Source organism: Xyrauchen texanus, chromosome 37, assembly GCF_025860055.1.
Source record: "Xyrauchen texanus isolate HMW12.3.18 chromosome 37, RBS_HiC_50CHRs, whole genome shotgun sequence".
In the NCBI taxonomy this organism is placed as follows: Eukaryota; Metazoa; Chordata; class Actinopteri; order Cypriniformes; family Catostomidae; genus Xyrauchen; species Xyrauchen texanus.
This window is the reverse complement of record NC_068312.1, coordinates 5,603,356-5,622,626: the sequence shown is the minus strand read 5'-3', so window position 1 is coordinate 5,622,626 and position 19,271 is coordinate 5,603,356. Positions and strand designations below refer to the sequence as shown.

At 40.1% G+C, this 19,271-nt stretch overlaps 1 protein-coding gene across 3 annotated transcripts in view; it reads left to right on the top strand.

Moving 5' to 3' along the window:
• Window positions 1-11,267, top strand: part of acot7 (acyl-CoA thioesterase 7) — a 174,490-nt gene extending 163,223 nt beyond the window's left edge. For all 3 annotated transcript variants that reach the window (XM_052108429.1, XM_052108428.1, XM_052108430.1), the window contains exon 9: window positions 10,659-11,267. In XM_052108429.1, coding sequence (XP_051964389.1) covers window positions 10,659-10,757 — 99 coding nt within the window. In that variant the 3' untranslated portion in view covers window positions 10,758-11,267. The remainder of the gene's footprint in view (window positions 1-10,658) is intronic.
• Window positions 11,268-19,271: the final 8,004 nt, after the last annotated feature.

The following is a 19,271-nucleotide window of genomic DNA, read 5'->3' as shown; positions in this document are numbered from 1 at the left end:
TCTTAAATTTTCTTTAATCGAAGTGGGGCGACAATATCAAGAGTGCTAGAGAAGACTGCATTTATATTTTTTGTTATTTCATCAAGCTTTGGGTTTTATTGAGTGTATGAGATAGATCTGGAAGATTATTAGTGAAGCTATCTTTAGTGGTCGAAAGAATAGTTCTACCTGAATGATAGCGTGGTGTAGATTGAGTAACATTCGCTGATTGCAGTATACAAGAGACAAGGTAATGATACGAGATTTCATCGCTCTGCTGCAGCATTTCTATATTATCAACATCAACTCCATATGACAGAATTAAATCTAGCGTATGATTATGGCGATGAGTTGGTCCTGTTACATTTTGTCTGACTCCAAGTGTTATGAAGGCAGGAGAAGGCAGACAAGGGGTGAGGATCTAAGTGCGGGTTTTTATTGACAAAGGTGAGAACAAACAAGACTGGAACAAAGGAAATGTCCACGATGGGAAAAACAAAACCAAAACACGAAACACAACCAAGAATACACGGGCTGGAGAATCATCCACGGTGGGCAAAGGTAACGTTGACAAACTGGGCAAACACGGCAAAACATCTACATCCAGACATCCACATTCAACAATCAACCATGACTGGGGAACAAACAGGGTTTAAATACACGGGGGTAATGAGGACTAAATGACAAACAGGTGAGGACAATGACAGCAGACAACAGGGGATCGTGACATAACCCCCCCTCAAAGGAGCGGCTTCCAGACGCTCCTGAAAAAAAACAAGAGAAAACCCACAAAAACAAAATAGTCCAAGGAGTGAAGGGCAGGCAGACCAAGGAGGGCACAAGGGGCAAAACAGACAGTCCAAGGGGGGCACAAGGGGCAAAACAGACAGTTCAAGGGAGCACAAGGGGCAAACAGACAGTCCAAGGGGGGCACAAAGGGCAAGCAGGCAGTCCAAGGGGGCCACAAGACAGGTCTGGGAGATGGCCACAGGACAGGGACTGGGTCAGGAGGCCTGGGAGGTGGCCACAGGACAGGGACTGGGTCAGGAGGCCTGGGAGGTGGCCACAGGACAGGGACTGGGTCAGGAGGCCTGAATGTCGGCCACAGGGTAGGGTCTGGGCCTGGAGGCCTGGGAGTTAGCCACAGGACAAGTTCAGGAGGCCTGGGAGTTGGCCACAGGACAGGTTCAGGAGATCTGGGAGTCGGCCACAGGGCCACAGCCATGGAGAATTCCGAGGGCAGAGCCATGGTAGACGTCGCCATGGAAATTTCAGGTGGTGGAGCCATGGAGGGCGGAGCCGTGGGAGACTCAGGTGACAGAGCCATGGAAGGCTTAGGAGGCAGAGCCATAGTAGGTTCCGGAGACAGGGCCGTGGTAGGCGGAGTCATGGAGAGTTCTGGGGACCGAGCCGTGGAAGGTGGAGTCATGGAAGGCTCAGGAGGCGGAACCGCAGAAGGCTCTGGAGACGGAGCCATGGTAGGCGGAGCCATGGGTGGCTCAGGAGGCGGAGCCGAAGGAAGGCTCAGGAGGCGGAGCCGGGGGAGGCTCAGGAGGTGGAGCCATGGGAAGCGGAGCTGTGGAAGGCTCAGGAGGCGACGTCGTAGAAGGTTCAGGAGGCAGAGCTGAGGGAGGCTCAGGAGGCAGAGCCGTGGAAAGGCTCTGGAGGCAGAGCCGAGGGGGGCTCAGGAGGAGAAGCCATGGGAGGCTCATTAGGTGGAGCCGTTGAAGGCGGATTCGTGGAAGGCGGAGCCGAGAGAATCTCAGGAGGTGGAGCCATGGGAGGATCAGGAGGTGGAGCCGTGGAAGGCGGAGTCATGGAAGGCTCTGGAGATGGAGCCGAGGGAGGCTCAGGAGGCGGAGCCATTGGAGGCGGCGCCCTAGAAGGCCCTGGAGGCGGAGCCCTGGAAGACTCGAGGGGCGTAGCCCTGGGAGGCTCGAGAGGCGAAGTCCTGGATGCTCGAGATGCGCTGGCTCTAGGACGGTTGAGGCTACAGGCACTGGCTCTGGGACGGTCGAGGCTACAGGCGCTGGCTCGCTGGCGGTCGAGGCTACAGGCACTGGCTCGCTGGTGGTCGAGGCTACAGGCACTTGCTCGCTGACCATGGCAGGCATGGGCTCTGGCTCGCTGAGCCTTTCCTCTTCTCCTCCTCCTCCGGGCGGACGAAGCTGGCAACGCTGGCTCTTTGGCGTAGGTAGGCGTGGGTGTTGGCTTGCTGGCAGGCGTGGGCGTTGGCTCGTTGGCCGTGGCGGGCATGAAGGGATGAGCCATGGAAGACTGGGGGGTGACCACTGTGGGAGGAGAGGTAGGGCTCTCTTCAACTACGCCCACAGTGAATGGCGAGCCGCAGACTAGTAGAGTCTCCTCCACGAATTCAAGGAGTGTCCAGTGGCGAGTCAACTGCTCCTTGAGCGAACTGTTCAGATTAGCCCTGAAGAACACCACCAGGGAGTATTCCGGGAAGTCCGCTACCTTCGCCAGCTCCAGGAAGTCGTGGATGTGATCCTCCACTGGACGGTCCTCTTGTTTGAGGCAGAGAAGTTTATAATTGGCCTGTTGAACCGCTAGATCTATCTTGGTCGATCGTTCTGTTATGAAGGCAGGAGAAGGCAGACAAGGGGTGAGGATCTAAGTGTGGATTTTTATTGACAAAGGTGAAAACAAACAAGACTGGAACAAAGGAAACGTCCACGATGGGAAAAACAAAACACGAAACACAACCAAGAATACACGAGCTGGAGAAACATCCACGGTGGGCAAAGGTAACATTGACAAACTGGGCAAACACGGCAAAACATCTACATCCAGACATCCACATTCAACGATTGACCATGATTGGGGAACAAACAGGGTTTAAATACACAGGGGTAATGAGGACTATACGACAAACAGGTGAGGACAATGACAAAGTGCTGGCAGTGATGAGGGCAGGGAATTATGGGAATTGTAGTTTAAAACAGTTGACAAGTGAAACACGGGCAGACAACAGGGAATCGTGACACCAAGAGAGTTGAGAATATCGATAAATGCTAATCCCAATGTATCAGATTCATTATCTATGTGAATGTTGAAGTCACCAACAATTAAAGCTCTGTCTACAGTAACTACAAGATCTGATAAAAAATTAGCAAATTCACCAAGGAAATCAGAATAAGGCCCGGGTGATCTATACATTGTAGCAAGGACAATAGACGACAGAGATTTTTTATTTATATCTGACGGTGTCACATTAAGCGTTATTAGTTCAAAAGACTTACATTTATATCCTGTCCTCTGAGTAACACCAAAAACGTCACCGTAAATTGTAACAACACCTCCTCCACGACCCTTCAGACGTGGCTCATGTTTATAACAATAACCTGGGGAAGTAGATTCATTTATACTAATATATTCAACCGTTTAAGCCAGGTTTCAGTCAAACAGAGCGCATCCAATCTATGATCTGTAATCATTTCATTAACAATTAGTGCTTTAGAAAGAGATCTAATGTTTAGTAGCCCTATTTTTATATGATGTGTATTTTGAATTTTAATTTGTTTTGTTCAAGTTTGACCTTAATCAATTTTTTTCTAAATGATTTAGTGAGGGTATTGTGTTTGGTAGTTCGGGGAACAGACACAGTCTCTATGTGTTGTAGTTTATGTGACCTGTGTGATGTCTCAAGGCAGCTAGCAGACATTCGGATTAAAGAGAATAATACAAGGGAAAACCTGATGCGCTCTGAAAAATGGCAGATGTTAAGGATTAAAGGCTGAAAACAGATATATAAGGGATGCTAAAAAAAAAACTAGCAGGCTACAAACACAGACTCTATCTAGGTGCCAGCAGCAACAGGTAAAATACACGCAGATGAAACAGTAGTAAAGCAGAAAAACCTGAAACGCAGTAAAATGACAAAGGATATAACGATGAACAATGAATATAATGATGAACGTTTGAGAATAAGAATAAGCAATGCTAAGCAGCCTAAACAGGCTACAAACAAACTCTCGTGCAGCGTGCCGTCAGCAACAGGAAGTCCAATGACGTCACCAGTCTCTCACAAAACAGATTTCTCTAAAGCAGATTACAAAAGTCGCTAAAATTCTAGCTGTCAGTTTGTCCATATTCTCAGATGACATTTCACCCCACGCTTCCTTTAGCACTTGAAATAAATGTCTTGTCGGGCACTTCTCACACACCTTACAGTCTTACATCTGATCACACAAAAGCTCAATGGGGTTAAGATCCATAACACTCTTTTCCAATTGTCTGTTGCCCAATTTCTGTGTTTCTTTGCCCACTCTAAACTTTTCTTTTTGTTTTTTCTGTTTCAAAAGTGTCTTTTTCTTTGCATTCTTCCCATAAGGCCTGAACCCCTAGAGTCGTGTCCCTATAGAGTCTTCTCTTTACTGTTGTACATGAAACTGATGTTGAGCTGGTAGAATTCAATGAAGCTGTCAGCTTAGGACATGTGAGGCATACATTTCTCAAACTAGAGACTCTGATGTACTTATCCTCTTGTTTAGTTGTGCATCTGGCCTTCCACCTCTCTTACTGTCATAGTGAAATCCTCAGTTTTTTGTCAATTTCAAGCATTGTATAGCCTTTAATCCTCAAAACCATGATTGTCTTAAATTTTCTTTAATCAAAGTGGGGCGACAATATCAAGAGTGCTAGAGAAGACTGCATTTATATTTTTGGTTATTTCATCAAGCTTTGGGTTTTATTGAGTGTATGAGATAGATCTGGAAGATTATTAGTGAAGCTATCTTTAGTGGTCGAAAGAATAGTTCTACCTGAATGATAGCGTGGTGTAGATTGAGTAACATTCAGCTGATTGCAGTATACAAGAGACAAGGTAATGATACTGAGATGTCATCGCTCTGCTGCAGCATTTCTATATTATCAACATCAACTCCATATGACAGAATTAAATCTAGCGTATGATTATGGCGATGAGTTGGTCCTGTTACATTTTGTCTGACTCCAAGTGTTATGAAGGCAGGAGAAGGCAGACAAGGGGTGAGGATCTAAGTGCGGGTTTTTATTGACAAAGGTGAAAACAAACAAGACTGGAACAAAGGAAATGTCCACGATGGGAAAAACAAAACCAAAACACGAAACACAACCAAGAATACACGGGCTGGAGAATCCTCCACGGTGGGCAAAGGTAACGTTGACAAACTGGGCAAACACGGCAAAACATCTACATCCAGACATCCACATTCAACAATCAACCATGACTGGGGAACAAACAGGGTTTAAATACACGGGGGTAATGAGGACTAAACGACAAACAGGTGAGGTGAACAATGACAGCAGACAACAGGGGATCGTGACATAACCCCCCCTCAAAGGAGCGGCTTCCAGACGCTCCTGAAAAAAAACAAGAGAAAACCCACAAAAACAAAATAGTCCAAGGAGTGAAGGGGGCAGGCAGACCAAGGAGGGCACAAGGGGCAAAACAGACAGTCCAAGGGGGGCACAAGGGGCAAACAGACAGTCCAAGGGAGCACAAGGGGCAAACAGACAGTCCAAGGGGGGCACAAAGGGCAAGCAGGCAGTCCAAGGGGGCCACAAGACAGGTCTGGGAGATGGCCACAGGACAGGGACTGGGTCAGGAGGCCTGGGAGGTGGCCACAGGACAGGGACTGGGTCAGGAGGCCTGGGAGGTGGCCACAGGACAGGGACTGGGTCAGGAGGCCTGGGAGGTGGCCACAGGACAGGGACTGGGTCAGGAGGCCAGTCATAGTGAAATCCTCAGTTTTTTGTCAATTTCAAGCATTGTATAGCCTTTAATATAGCCTTCAAAACCATGATTGTCTTACTCTGTTTCTTGAGAAAGCTGTTTCTTTTTTGCCATTTTTGACCTAATATTGACCTTAAGATATGCCGGTCTATTGCTTACTGTGGCAACTCAAAAACAAACACAAAGACAATGTTAAGCTTCATTTAATGAACCAAATAGCTTTCAGCAGAGTTGGATATAATGGCAAGTGATTTTCTAGTACCAAATTAGCAATTTATCATGATTACGTGTTAGTTGCTGGAAATGGGGCCTGTCTAGATTTGGTCAAAATGATGGTGCTGTTTTTTTACATCAATAATGTCCTGACTATACTTTGTGATCAGTTGAATTACACTTTGGTGAATTAAAGTAACAATTTCCTTCCGAAACAGCAAAATCTGTCAATTATTCCAAAATTTTGGCCACCAGTGTGTGTGTATATACAGTGCCCTCCACAATTATTGGCACCCCTGTTTAAGATGTGGTCGAGGACTTCTAAAAATTCTCCTTTTTTTTTTAAACAACATAGAACCCAAATGCAAAAAAATAGAAAAATCCAACCTTTTATTTAAGTACATTACTTTAGTAGTAAAAAAAAAATCACACATTTAGAAAAAAAAAAACTTGAAATCATGTGTCCCACAATTATTGGCACCCCTAACAATTCCGCTGAAAAATTTAATTGATTTTTTTTTAAATATATTTTTCTGTAGTTGCTAAAGTTGGTCAGGGTATCTAGGAACTTTTAATTAGTAATTTATGACTTCCTGTTTCCCTGGGGTATAAATATGACGTGACACAGAGGCCTAATTCTCTTACCCATTTGTCAACATGGCAAAGACAAGAGACACACCATTCAAGTAAGGCAGATGTGTGTCGACCTTCATAAGTCAGGCAATGGCTACAAGAAAATAGCCACTCGCCTTAACTTTCCCGTATCTACAGTCAGAGGAATCATTAAGAAGTTTAAAACAACTGGAACAGTGACAAACAAGGCTGGAAGAGGTCCCAAGTTTATCTTGCCACAATGCACAGTGAGGAGGATGGTAAGAGAAGTAAAAAAAAGTCCTACGCTCACTGTCACAGAATTGCATCAAAGAGTGGCATCTTGGGGTCACAAAGTCTCCAAAACAACCATCAGACACTCTCTACATGCCAACAAGTTGTTTGGGAGGCATGCAAGGAAAAAGCCTTTTCTCACTAACACTCACAAACGCAAACGTCTGGAGTTTGCTAAGCGGCACTGGGACTTCAACTGGGATCGTGTGCTTTGGTCAGATGAGACTAAGATTGAGCTTTTTGGCAACAAACACTCTAAGTGGGTCTGGCGTAAAACAAAAGATGAGTATGCCGAAAAGCACCTCATGCCCACCGTGAAGTATGGTGGAAGATCTGTGATGCTGTGGGCCTGTTTCTCTTCCAAAGGCCCTGGGAACCTTGTTAGGGTGCATGGCATTATGAACGCTTTGAACTACCAGGACATTTTAAATAAAAACCTGATGGCCTCTGCCAGAAAGCTGAAGATGGGTCGTCATTGGGTCTTTCAGCAGGATAATGATCCAAAACATGTGGCAAAATCTACACAAAAATGGTTCAGCAGTCACAAACTCAAGGTCCTTCCATGGCCATCTCAGTCCCCAGTCCTCAACCCAATCGAAAACCTGTGGGGCGAGCTGAAGAGGAGAGTGCATAAGAGAGGACCCAGGACACTGGATGATCTAGAAAGATTGTGCAAAGAAGAATGGTCAAAGATCCCTCTCTCTGTGTTCTCCAATCTTGTGAAATGTTATAGGAGGAGATTAAATGCTGTCTTGTTGGCAAAAGGGGGTTGTACAAAGTATTAACATCAGGGGTGCCAATAATTGTGGGACACATGATTTCAAGTTTTTTTTTTCTATATGTGTGATTTTTTTTTTTTAACCACCAAAGTAATGTACTTAAATAAAAGGTTGGATTTTTCTCTTTTTTTGCATTTGGGTTCTATGTTGTTTAAAAAAAAAAGGAGAATTTTTAGAAGTCCTCGACCACATCATAAACAGGGGTGCCAATAATTGTGGAGGGCACTGTGTATATATATATATATATATATATTAGGGGCTGCTAGATACAAATCAAAAAGGGAAATTAAAAATACACAGCAGACACGCTCGGGTCTCAGGACATTAACAAAAAGATTGAAATCTTTTTTGTTTTGTTTCGCTCTTTGTTTAAATTATCATGTAATATAATTTATGTATTTTTATAATGGATTTTCATACTTTAATATTGAAAGTCTGGGTCTGCGACAAGACTAAAACAGTAAAATCAATAAATAAAAGGCATTTGAAAAGTACCACAAATAAATGAAATGGCCTGGCAAAAAAGTTTTGTATAACCTTTGTATATCAATAAATAAATAAAAACAAATGTAATTCTCTTCATTTGAATAAAAATCAACCCCTAGGACATTTCACTGTTTACATGAATTTAAATTCCTTGCAATTACACCACTTATTTACCTCATAATGATTGCAAACAGTCATTTTAAATGAGTTTTAAATGAGCATAACATATCCACACCATCACATGAATGGATATATAAAAGAAAAAAGTTTGATATATTTTTTATTATTTATAGAAAAGTAATATTGTTGACACATCAGCAGCAGCTATTTTCATTTAAATGTTCCACCCTCTCACATTCCTCTGTCACAAAAATTCAAAATATTTTTCACAAAGCAATTTAAAAGCATGTGAAGACATTCTTTGGCAGAAATTTATTTTGAATATCACCTTTCCTAAATTGAATAGGTAGCTGTTACAGTCATTACAGACTCATTATAAATCCCTTTCTTGGTCTTGTGAGTCATTTTGACCCCATTTTGAAATGGTTTTTAAAGTTCTGCAAGACCAAGGAAGGGATATACAATGTAACGCATGACCTCACTGCATGACTCCTCAAAAACAAAACAAGCTTGCAATAATTCATGTTGTTCAAAATTGGGCAAATTTAAAAGCGTTAAATTCACATTTTTTAGCTTTATCATTATCCACCCTGTAATGTTGAGTGTATTCGGTGTGCTTGCTTAACGAAGCCGTGGATATGCGTTCCATATATGTGATTCTAATTTGTGCACATCCCTTCATCAGCCGGGCTGCTTCAGTTGTCACTGCACAGTTTGTTCCCTAAGGTTGGCCGCCATCTGCCACTGTCATGCATGAGTAGCTGGTGACCTATAGCCAATGATAAGAATAGCCATGGTGTAGTGTACAGCTGTGGAGTGAAGCCTAATGTCAACTGACAGAGCTGCATAGCTCGCTCCAACAGTACTGTTGTTTGTTTGTGATAAAGGGGCGGTCCCAATGCGGTCCCAATGCACAGTCTCGTGTCTCATTTTACATTTCAAAGAAATGTTCTGCAATTGGTAAATATGAGCAATTGGTAAATATGATCATGAACTTACTTACATGGGTCTTAAATGGACAAATAATCTCAAATTATCTCAATCTTTCAAAACTCAGCATCTTAATGAATAGTTAAAGGGATAATTCATACTAAAATGAAACTTCTGTCATCATTCACTCGTTCTGTTGTTCCAAATCTCAATAACTTTTTTCCTTTGTGGAAAACAAAAGGAGAAATTTTACAGAACATACAAAGTGCTTTTGTTTTTCTGGTTTATTTGTGTGTATGTTTACTTAGCTATAGTTTGGGGACAAATCTGAACTAATATTTATTAATAGAGCAAATTGGTTACTTAATTACATGCCAACATTAGAAATTAGAATGCCAACATCATCACACGTATGCTGTGAATGTGCATGAAGACCTGAAAAGTGTTTTTGCAGAGGACTTTGTGTAACAAGGAGTATAGATAAATTGATTATTTTGAAGTAATCACTTCTTTTAACCATGATATAATAAAATGTTTTGCTGCATTGTGTCATAAATAATAAATTAGGACATTTTCTGTATTTGATTAATACAAGTAAAAATATGTTTATTAAGCATTTATAACATGCAAATGAATGAGTGTGTGTGTGTGTGTGTGTGTGTGTGTGTGTGTGTGTGTGTGTGTGTGTGTGTGTGTGTGTGTGTGTGTGTGTGTGTGTGTGTGTGTGTGTGTGTGTGTGTGTGTGTGTGTGCGGGATACTACAGGACGTTTTTTGAAAATGTAAAAATGGGTTAGGGGATAGAATCTATAGTTTGAACATTAAAACAATCATTATGTCTATGGAGAGTCCTCATAAGGATACAAGGACCTGGATCATAATGGAAAATTGTTAAATCCAGTTTATATTTCAATCTCAATGAAGTTCCAGCTCATAACAAAAATGTATGATAACTGCCAGACATTCAAGCACGGTCATGATATTTAGAACAGATGGAAATATCATTTGAAAATGGTTTTGTAATGATGTTATCACAGGTCTTTCACAAAATCCAGTGGCAATTAGACAACACTACTGGTGACAATGCTGTGAAGACACATTTCCTCCAGTAAAGATTTCTTGTGGATTAATTAGCATTGTTCATTGTTATTTTAAAATAGAGTTATTTTAAAGCATAGCTGAAAACACCTGCAAACATTTACTGTGGTTGACAGGTGTTCCTCGTGCAGGTGCACCATAAGGAAGTTTTCTAAGACTTTTCTGAATGCTTCACTGGATTTGATATACATATGTGATCTAAAAAAATAAGCTATTCCAACATCACGATTTAAAGCCCATGAAATGGATTTAAGTGTGCAGTTTCCTTCGCAGACACAATATGTCTGTGTTGACATACTTCCTATTGATACAAGATTTCTTTAAAGCAAATAGTCATGGACAAATAGCCACAAAACTAACATTTTGATTTCATGTTTTTTTTTCTTTACTTCTTTCTCTATGTGTCTGTGTGTAAAAATTATTATTTCTCTCTTTACAGATTGAAGGTGAAGAGGAGCAGAAGCATTTTGAAGAAGGGAAAGTGCGTTACCTGCAGAATAAGGCAAAGAGACTCACAAATAAGGAGCGACAACAATGACTTCATCTAGGCAGATGCCATATTGTATTGTAGAAGAACATTGTGGAATAATGGAGCATCAGCATAACAACATCTCTCCTTTATCCCATTTGTAGCTTATTGAATAAAAGGGAGAGAAAAATAATGATTACTTGAATTGAATTCTCTCTTTCTGTTGTCTCACCACAGGATACCAAAGTACATAGTGTGTGTGTGTGTGTGTGTGTGTGTGTGTGTGTGTGTGTGTGTGTGTGTGTGTGTGTGTGTGTGTGTGTTAAGTGAAACAGTCAAAATAAAAAGTCAAATATTTATGTCTTATTTGAAATTATTCAAGAAATGTGCTGAACTGTATTGTGCACAAATAAAAGCTTGGGAATTCTGCTTAAACCTGTCTGCTGTGACATAATGCATCTGTTTAATATAAGTTGTAATCCTGAATTGATAGACTACTAAAAATTCTGTTAAGACAGAGAGACAGACCAAGGGTGTGGAATACTGTATATGTAAATATCAGAGATGGCTTCACCTGGGCAGTACTAAATAAAAAAATTATAATAAAAAAAATGTTTCCTATTATTTATTATTATTTTTTCATATTATTTACAGCTAGAGAGAGAGAGACAGACAATAGTAATAAGGACTTCGGCTATATTTATTTTGGGTTTGAACTGTATTCTCATGAGACTGTATAGACAGGCGTAGGGGTGAACAAGGATTTATTTTAGCTGGGAAAATCATGTGACAAATGGTAGTGAGTGACATCATTTGAATTGCAAAAGGAAATCTGCTTTTACCACAAAAAAAACAACAGCCACTGTGTTGTCTTAGTCATATTGTGTCGTTAGAACCTAACACTGTAGCATGTGTCTTATTTTAAGAGAATGGCGTGTGGTCCATTTGGTCAGTGTAGTGACAGTATATAAACATTTAAGGCATTTTTGGATGTATAATTTGATCATTGTTCAATATTTATTCATTACTTGTTTAATTAGAATGTTAACACCGTAATCATTCAAAGCGTCGATAACTCGTTTTACCTTTATAAAATAGTTTCAGCCAAAAATAAAAAAACCTATCATTATTTACTCAGCCAAAAGAGCCCATCCCCAAGTCTCCATGACATATTGCTCTTTATATATGGCTCAGGTGCCGGGTGAAAATTGTAAGTCTGATCACATTAAACAATAATAACACACCTCTTCTTAACAAGCTGCAAGTTTGAGGCATCTTTCATCTGTTTGATCCAAATGGTGCGGGACAAATTACATGGCAAAGTTTAATGCTTAGGATTAGGGGTTTGTTCAAATTACAAACCGTACAATGGAGCCATGGAGATGCATTAGCAATTAATTCTAAAAACAATCCTTGGCATGCACAACTGATGGATTTATTTTTCTCTGTGTGTATGCTTATGTGTGTGTATGCTGATGTTGCCTTGTCAGAGTAAATGCCAGTGGAAAAAATGAGTGGACATGAGTGTCATAATGATTCAGATAGATGTTATTACCGTAAATCATTTGCTTACGGCAGCATACTCAGTGCTAGAGCAGAGGCCACAATGAAGGACATTCACAATTCACAGCATCACCTTAGTAAATCAATACATTTGACCCGACATTTAACAATCTTTGTATTTAAACATTTAACACCCTCAGGAATATTTGATTCTGATCGGTCAATCGCAGCATTCAACTGTGAAATACTCTTCCATACGTATATCATGGACTAACCTTTTCCATTTATGTCTATTTTCATCTAGAAGCTATGTTAGTCTGACTCACATTTGAGCTTATTAGAGTATTTTACAAAGCTTATTATTCTAGCTGCACAGTTTTAAAAAATGGGACATAAAGAGGTTGCTTTTTATACCACACATGAAATATTCATTTGATTCCAGGGAAATGAGAGGGAGGAGGTTGACATTCCTCTGAATATCAATCACAGAAGAGGCACGGATATAGAAGCAATAAAGAAGAAAATTTACATTGCCTCCCCCTCTACTGCACAGAGCCAGGTGACCTGGAAGTAAAATACGACAGAAAGCATCTCGGCCTACTCATTCACCGGAGCCTCGGGCACAGCCGCTCTGCCCCTGCTCTGCTTTCTGAAGCTCTGGGGACATCTCCGACATCAACATCTGAGTAGAGAGCAGCGCTCCCAAATACTCACCTACACACAAGGACATTATGCTTGAGTCTTTACCCTGGCTCATCTCTAGTGCAAGACACCATCTTTCCATCTTTCAACAGATGTATTACGGTCTAGATGGATGTTATTTTATTTATTTATTTATTTTTACTATTTTACCTTTGGTCTTAGGGTTTGTTTTAAATGTTCTTTGTCTGAAATATTGCATATTTTTCTGTTTCAGGAAAAGGCAAAAAAGCAATGTTATAAACACCACAAAGATACAGTAAATGGTCTATTTGAAGCATCTGATGTTAAGTATCAAATATTTAGTTGTTTCCAAGGCAAGCATCACTATTACTATTGCTCATGTTTACGGTTAGGGATTTGAATGAATGAATAAATGAATGTACGAACAAACAAACATTACACTTATATAGTGCTTTTCTGAAACTACACTCAATGCGCTTTAGCCAAATGTAGAAAATTTGTTTGAATCCTGACGATTTCGCCGTGTGTTGGAGTGACCAGGGATTTGAACTAACCTCTTAAACCAAATATTAATCTTTTCTTTTCACAGTTTATACTATGGGCATGAATGATCGTCCAAATTGTGAGACTTGTTGAGGTGAGTTGTGATTTAAAATTTTTGCATCTTGCACTCTGTGTACATTGGACGGGTCTATTGACGCAATGTGCCATAACGACTTCAAATATTCTGGGCCCAATTCAAGTTAAAGGAGCAATATGTATCATTGACATCAAGCATTTAAACTGGGTACTGCAGTCCAAATTCAAAATATTGGAGAGAATTGTCTCCCCCGCCCCATCCTCCCCAGACTTGAAGCTCACGTGGGTTGCCAGGATGAGCACACACAACAGAAATAAGCAAACTGACAATGGCAAGCGACGAGCCTTACACTAAGTTGATCAGCTAATTTATAAGTTTTCAATGTTTTTATTGTTCGCAAATTATAAACTAGCTCATGTGGACTTTTTATATCTTTGTCAATGTTAGCTAGATGTATTGCTGGCTTCCATGGCTTCAGTTAGTTCAAAATGCAGCAGCCAGAGTGCTAATAAGAACCAAGAAATATGATCTTATTAGCCCCATTTTATCATCGTTACATTGGCTACCTGTTAAATTCCATATTAATTTTGAAATTCTGTTAACTACATACAAAGCTTTGAATGGTCTAGCTCTGCGGTACCTTCTACCATGCTATATTCCGTCACGTTTATTACGATCACAAAATTCTGGCCTGTTAATAGTTCCTAGAATATCAAAATCCACAAAAGGAGGTAGATCCTTTTCATATTTGTCTCCTAAACTATGGAATAGTCTCCCTAACACTGTTCGAGATGCAGACACACTCCCTCATTTTAAGTCTAGACTTAAGACTCATCTGTTTAGCCAGGCATACATCTAATTCAACACAATTTTAGGCTGCTTTAGTTTGGTCTGCCGGAACCAGAAACCAGACACAGTGATCATGATCTATAATTCTGCAATAAATTGAATGGCATCTACACTAATATTATTTTATTTGTTTCCCTGTCTCAACCTCGGGACTCCTATCCTGAGATCACCAGAACCACCTGGATTCAGCTCCATTCCTCCTTTGTGTTGGACTCCACTGCTATGTGTCGCTGAATGATGATGACTACATGCAGCCGGTGCCAGCCATACATCACTTCAGTCGATTATGATGGACTTCAGAGGATGAACTGATGCCAACTCCAACCATAAGACATGGGATACTTCATATGCCATTGTCTGAACCTTGGACGAACCACACCGAACCTCACCGAAATTATAGTGCAGTAATTATAATAATTATAGTAATTTATCTCACCACAGAATGCCATCATTGACCAGTCTCAATCAAGTATTCCAGAGAGAGGTGTAACAAATGTATACATTTCGCAATACTGTCTGCTGATAACACACACACACACACACACACACACACACACACACACATACTGGTGCAGCTATCCTTATGAGGACTCTCCATAGACATAATGATTTTTATACTGTACAAACTATAGATTCTATCTCTTAACCTTAACCCTACCCCTAAACCTAACCCTCATTAAAAACGTTCTGCATTTTTACATTTTCAGGTTTTTTAAGCGATTTGAATTATGGCAACACCAGAAATGTCCTCAAAAACCAAATTTATAGCATAATACCCTTGTAATTACCAGTTTGTAAATAAAAAAAAAAGTCCTTGTAAATCACCCAAACCCGCCACACACACAAACACACACACACAAATGGATGCAAGGGTGTTATTCTAAGCTACTAATACCCCATACTATGTTTATGCAAAATATTACTTTAACATATTACTTGTTTGTATGATTGCACCAAAATGGACACCATTTCTGTTGACGCTTGAATGTGATCTGTACAACTTCATGTGATTCTGAACATTATACTCTATGTATGAATGTGTAGTCAGGCTTCTAAAGATGTTTTTCATAGTCTAGCACCCCTTTCTTACACATTATAACTTAGTTCAACATTCTCAACCTGATCACGTTCATATCATCAATGTTTTATCTTTGTTATTAATCAGACATGATGTGGAGATGCCAAAGCACAAAACAAATTAATTATCTGAATTGGTAGGCTCTGTTGAGAATGTTTAGTCATCTTTAGCATTAATAATGAAACATTAGAAGACAATAGAAAGAAAATCTACTGACCCCAAAACAATGGAGGCACTTGTGGATGGATGCAGTGAATTGAAGTTAAGACCCATTGGTGGTTATGTTTCTTTTGTATGATGTATTTGCTATTGTTACAGGAACACTTGATGCAAAGCTAACAGAGATGGACTTAAAGGTCTCAAAACTCAGATTTGCATTTCCACTTGGTCTTTAATTGTCCTGGACAATTCTGCTGATCCACATTAATGTGAAGTAGAGTGGCTTCTCTTTTCACTTCAAAGCTGTTCACACTCAGTACCTTCAGACCAGAGCTGAAAATAATTAGGGTTCAATACCATTTTAAATTAAATCACTAATGAAAGCAACTTGTTAGAAACAGGGGTTGTCACAGATGTGAAAATACAGTATTTAAAAAATACCTTATAAAAGTAACACAATAAAACCCAAGACTATGAAACCATGAAAGATCACATGTCTTTTTTTCTTTATGTGATTTTGTCTTTTATACATGTATATTGAAATACACTTATCCATAAAGTCTGTTGACATTTGATATCTGAGTACAATACTCTCTACTAGTAAATTATGTCCTATTATATGTATTTAACTGATATAACTATTGTTTTTTGCAAATGTGTATCTCTTTCATGGATGTATGCCACAATAATAATTACATTTGACTGTTCATTCTGTTGACTATGCGATTATGTATTTGGATTCATTTTTATACTGTTTGGGGTTCATTAAGGCAAAAGCATGCCCTTTCATTGAAAGGGACTTCTTATTTTTATCACTGGGTGTTATTGCAGCCTCAAGGAAAGGTCTATTCAAGCATTAAGGAACCCATGAAGAAGGTAGTTTTCCCCAAGCATCTTATGTAATGGTGTGATATTGTCAATGAAATGAGAGAATCAGCCACTGTTAGCTAAAAATGCACAGTGGACAAAATTATAGCTAGTTTTAAATGTAATACTTTTTAAGACCTTTTTCAAGACCTGAATAAATAAAATGAATACCCTATCCCTATACCAAAACAAACCCATCACAAAACAATCTTAAAATATATAATGTATCTCAGACTCTTACTTAAACAGGTAGGGACACACATTCAACATGGCCTTAACAATGCTCATCAGTATAACAGGGTAGGCTATATGCAAATATAAAATACTCAAGACATCCATCCATCCATCCATCCATCCATTTTTTACTGCTTATCTAGTTCCGGGTCACGAGGGCAGTCTGAGCAGGGATACCCAGACCTCCCTCTCTCCAGCCACTTCAGCCAGCTCTCCCGGGAGAATATCAAGGCTTTCCCAGGCCAGCCTAGAGATATAATCTCTACAGCTTGTCCTTGGTCACCTGTGTGGATGGACATGCCCTGAATACCTCTACAGTGAGGCGTCTGATGGGCATCCTAGAAAGATGTCCGAACCACCTAAACTGGCTCCTATCGATATGGAGGAGCAGCGTCAAATACTCAAAACATGTTTTCCACATATACAGTATATCACATTAAAATTGGTTCATGTACCATTATGTAAGTAAATACAAATCTGAGGTCAACCAATATTGGATTTTGCTGATATGACCATGTGTTGAAAGAAAGGCAATTAATCTGCTAATAGTTTTATATAGTCTTTCCTTCTTGTGACGGGGATGGCCAGACAGGAGTCCAAATTGAATTAAATTCCAGATGCAATTTATGGTGCAAACAAAATACCAATAACCAGGGGGGAAAAATATTTGATTCATAGCGTGGAGCTTTTAACTTTAAAGACTGAAATACACCGGGTACTCTTATTTTGAAATGGTTGCGCTTCACTGCTTCCAGCTGCATATTCAAATAAAATGTGCTCTCCTACAATAATCTACAACATATTACAATATAAACAATTAAAAGTAAACGTTGCCATATTTCATCAACACTTAATCATCATCATCAACATTTGATCTTTAGTGATAGTTTGTCATATACAGGTGAAACTCGAAAAATTAGAATATCGTGCAAAAGTTCATTAATTTCAGTAATTCAACTTAAAAGGTGAAACTAATATATTATATAGACTCATTACAAGCAAAGTAAGATATTTCAAGCCTTTATTTGATATAATTTTGATGATTATGGCTTACAGCTTATGAAAACCCCAAATTCAGAATCTCAGAAAATTTGAATATTGTGAAAAGGTTCAGTATTGTAGGCTCAAAGTGTCACACTCTAATCAGCTAATTAATCCAAAACACCTGCAAAGGGTTCCTGAGCCTTTAAATGGTCTCTCAGTCTGGTTCAGATGAATTCACAATCATGGGGAAGACTGCTGACCTGACAGTTGTGCAGAAAACCATCATTGACACCCTCCACAAGGAGGGAAAGCCTCAAAAGGTAATTGCAAAAGAAGTTGGATGTTCTCAAAGTGCTGTATCAAAGCACATTAATAGAAAGTTAAGTGGAAGGGAAAAGTGTGGAAGAAAAAGGTGCACAAGCAGCAGGGATGACCGTAGCCTGGAGAGGATTGTCAGGAAAAGGCCATTCAAATGTGTGGGGAGCTTCACAAGGAGTGGACTGAGGCTGGAGTTACTGCATCAAGAGCCACCACACACAGACGGGTCCTGGACATGGGCTTCAAATGTCGTATTCCTCTTGTCAAGCCGCTCCTGAACAACAAACAACGTCTGTTTTCTGATGAGAGCAAATTTTGCATCTCATTTGGAAACCAAGGTCCCAGAGTCTGGAGGAAGAATGGAGAGGCACACAATCCAAGATGCTTGAAGTCCAGTGTGAAGTTTCCACAGTCTGTGTTGGTTTGGGGAGCCATGTCATCGGCTGGTGTTGGTCCACTGTGCTTTATTAAGTCCAGAGTCAACGCAGCCATCTACCGGGACATTTTAGAGCACTTCATGCTTTCTTCAGCAGACAAGCTTTATGGAGATGCTGACTTCATTTTCCAGCAGGACTTGGCACCTGCCCACACTGCAAAAAGTACCAAAACCTGGTTCAATGACCATGGTATTACTGTGCTTGATTGGCCAGCAAACTCGCCTGACCTGAACCCCATAGAGAATCTATGGGGCATTGCCAAGAGAAAGATGAGAGACATGAGACCAAACAATGCAGAAGAGCTGAAGGCCGATATTGAAGCATCTTGGTCTTCCATAACACCTCAGCAGTGCCACAGGCTGATAGCATCCATGCCATGCCGCATTGAGGCAGTAATTAATGCAAAAGGGGCCCAAACCAAGTACTGAGTACATATGCATGATTATACTTTTCAGAGGGCCGACATTTCTGTATTTAAAATCCTTTTTTTATTGATTTCATGTAATATTCTAATTTTCTGAGATTCTGAATTTGGGGTTTTCATAAGCTGTAAGCCATAATCATAAAAATTATATCAAATAAAGGCTTGAAATATCTTACTTTGCTTGTAATGAGTCTATATAATATATTAGTTTCACCTTTTAAGTTGAATTACTGAAATTAATGAACTTTTGCACGATATTCTAATTTTTTGAGTTTCACCTGTATTTCCGATATGGCCTTATGACAACGACCTGCTCTGCAACAGCAGGAAAAACTCACAAGTCGCCGCGTGCTTGAAGAAAATACAACAGTGCTGCTTTATCACTCTGAAGGATGCAGCGTATACATTTATTTAAGTGAATCCTATTTCGAAGTTTTATTATCACATTAGGTCATATCACGATTCCTATCTTTCCGCCCCCAAATTT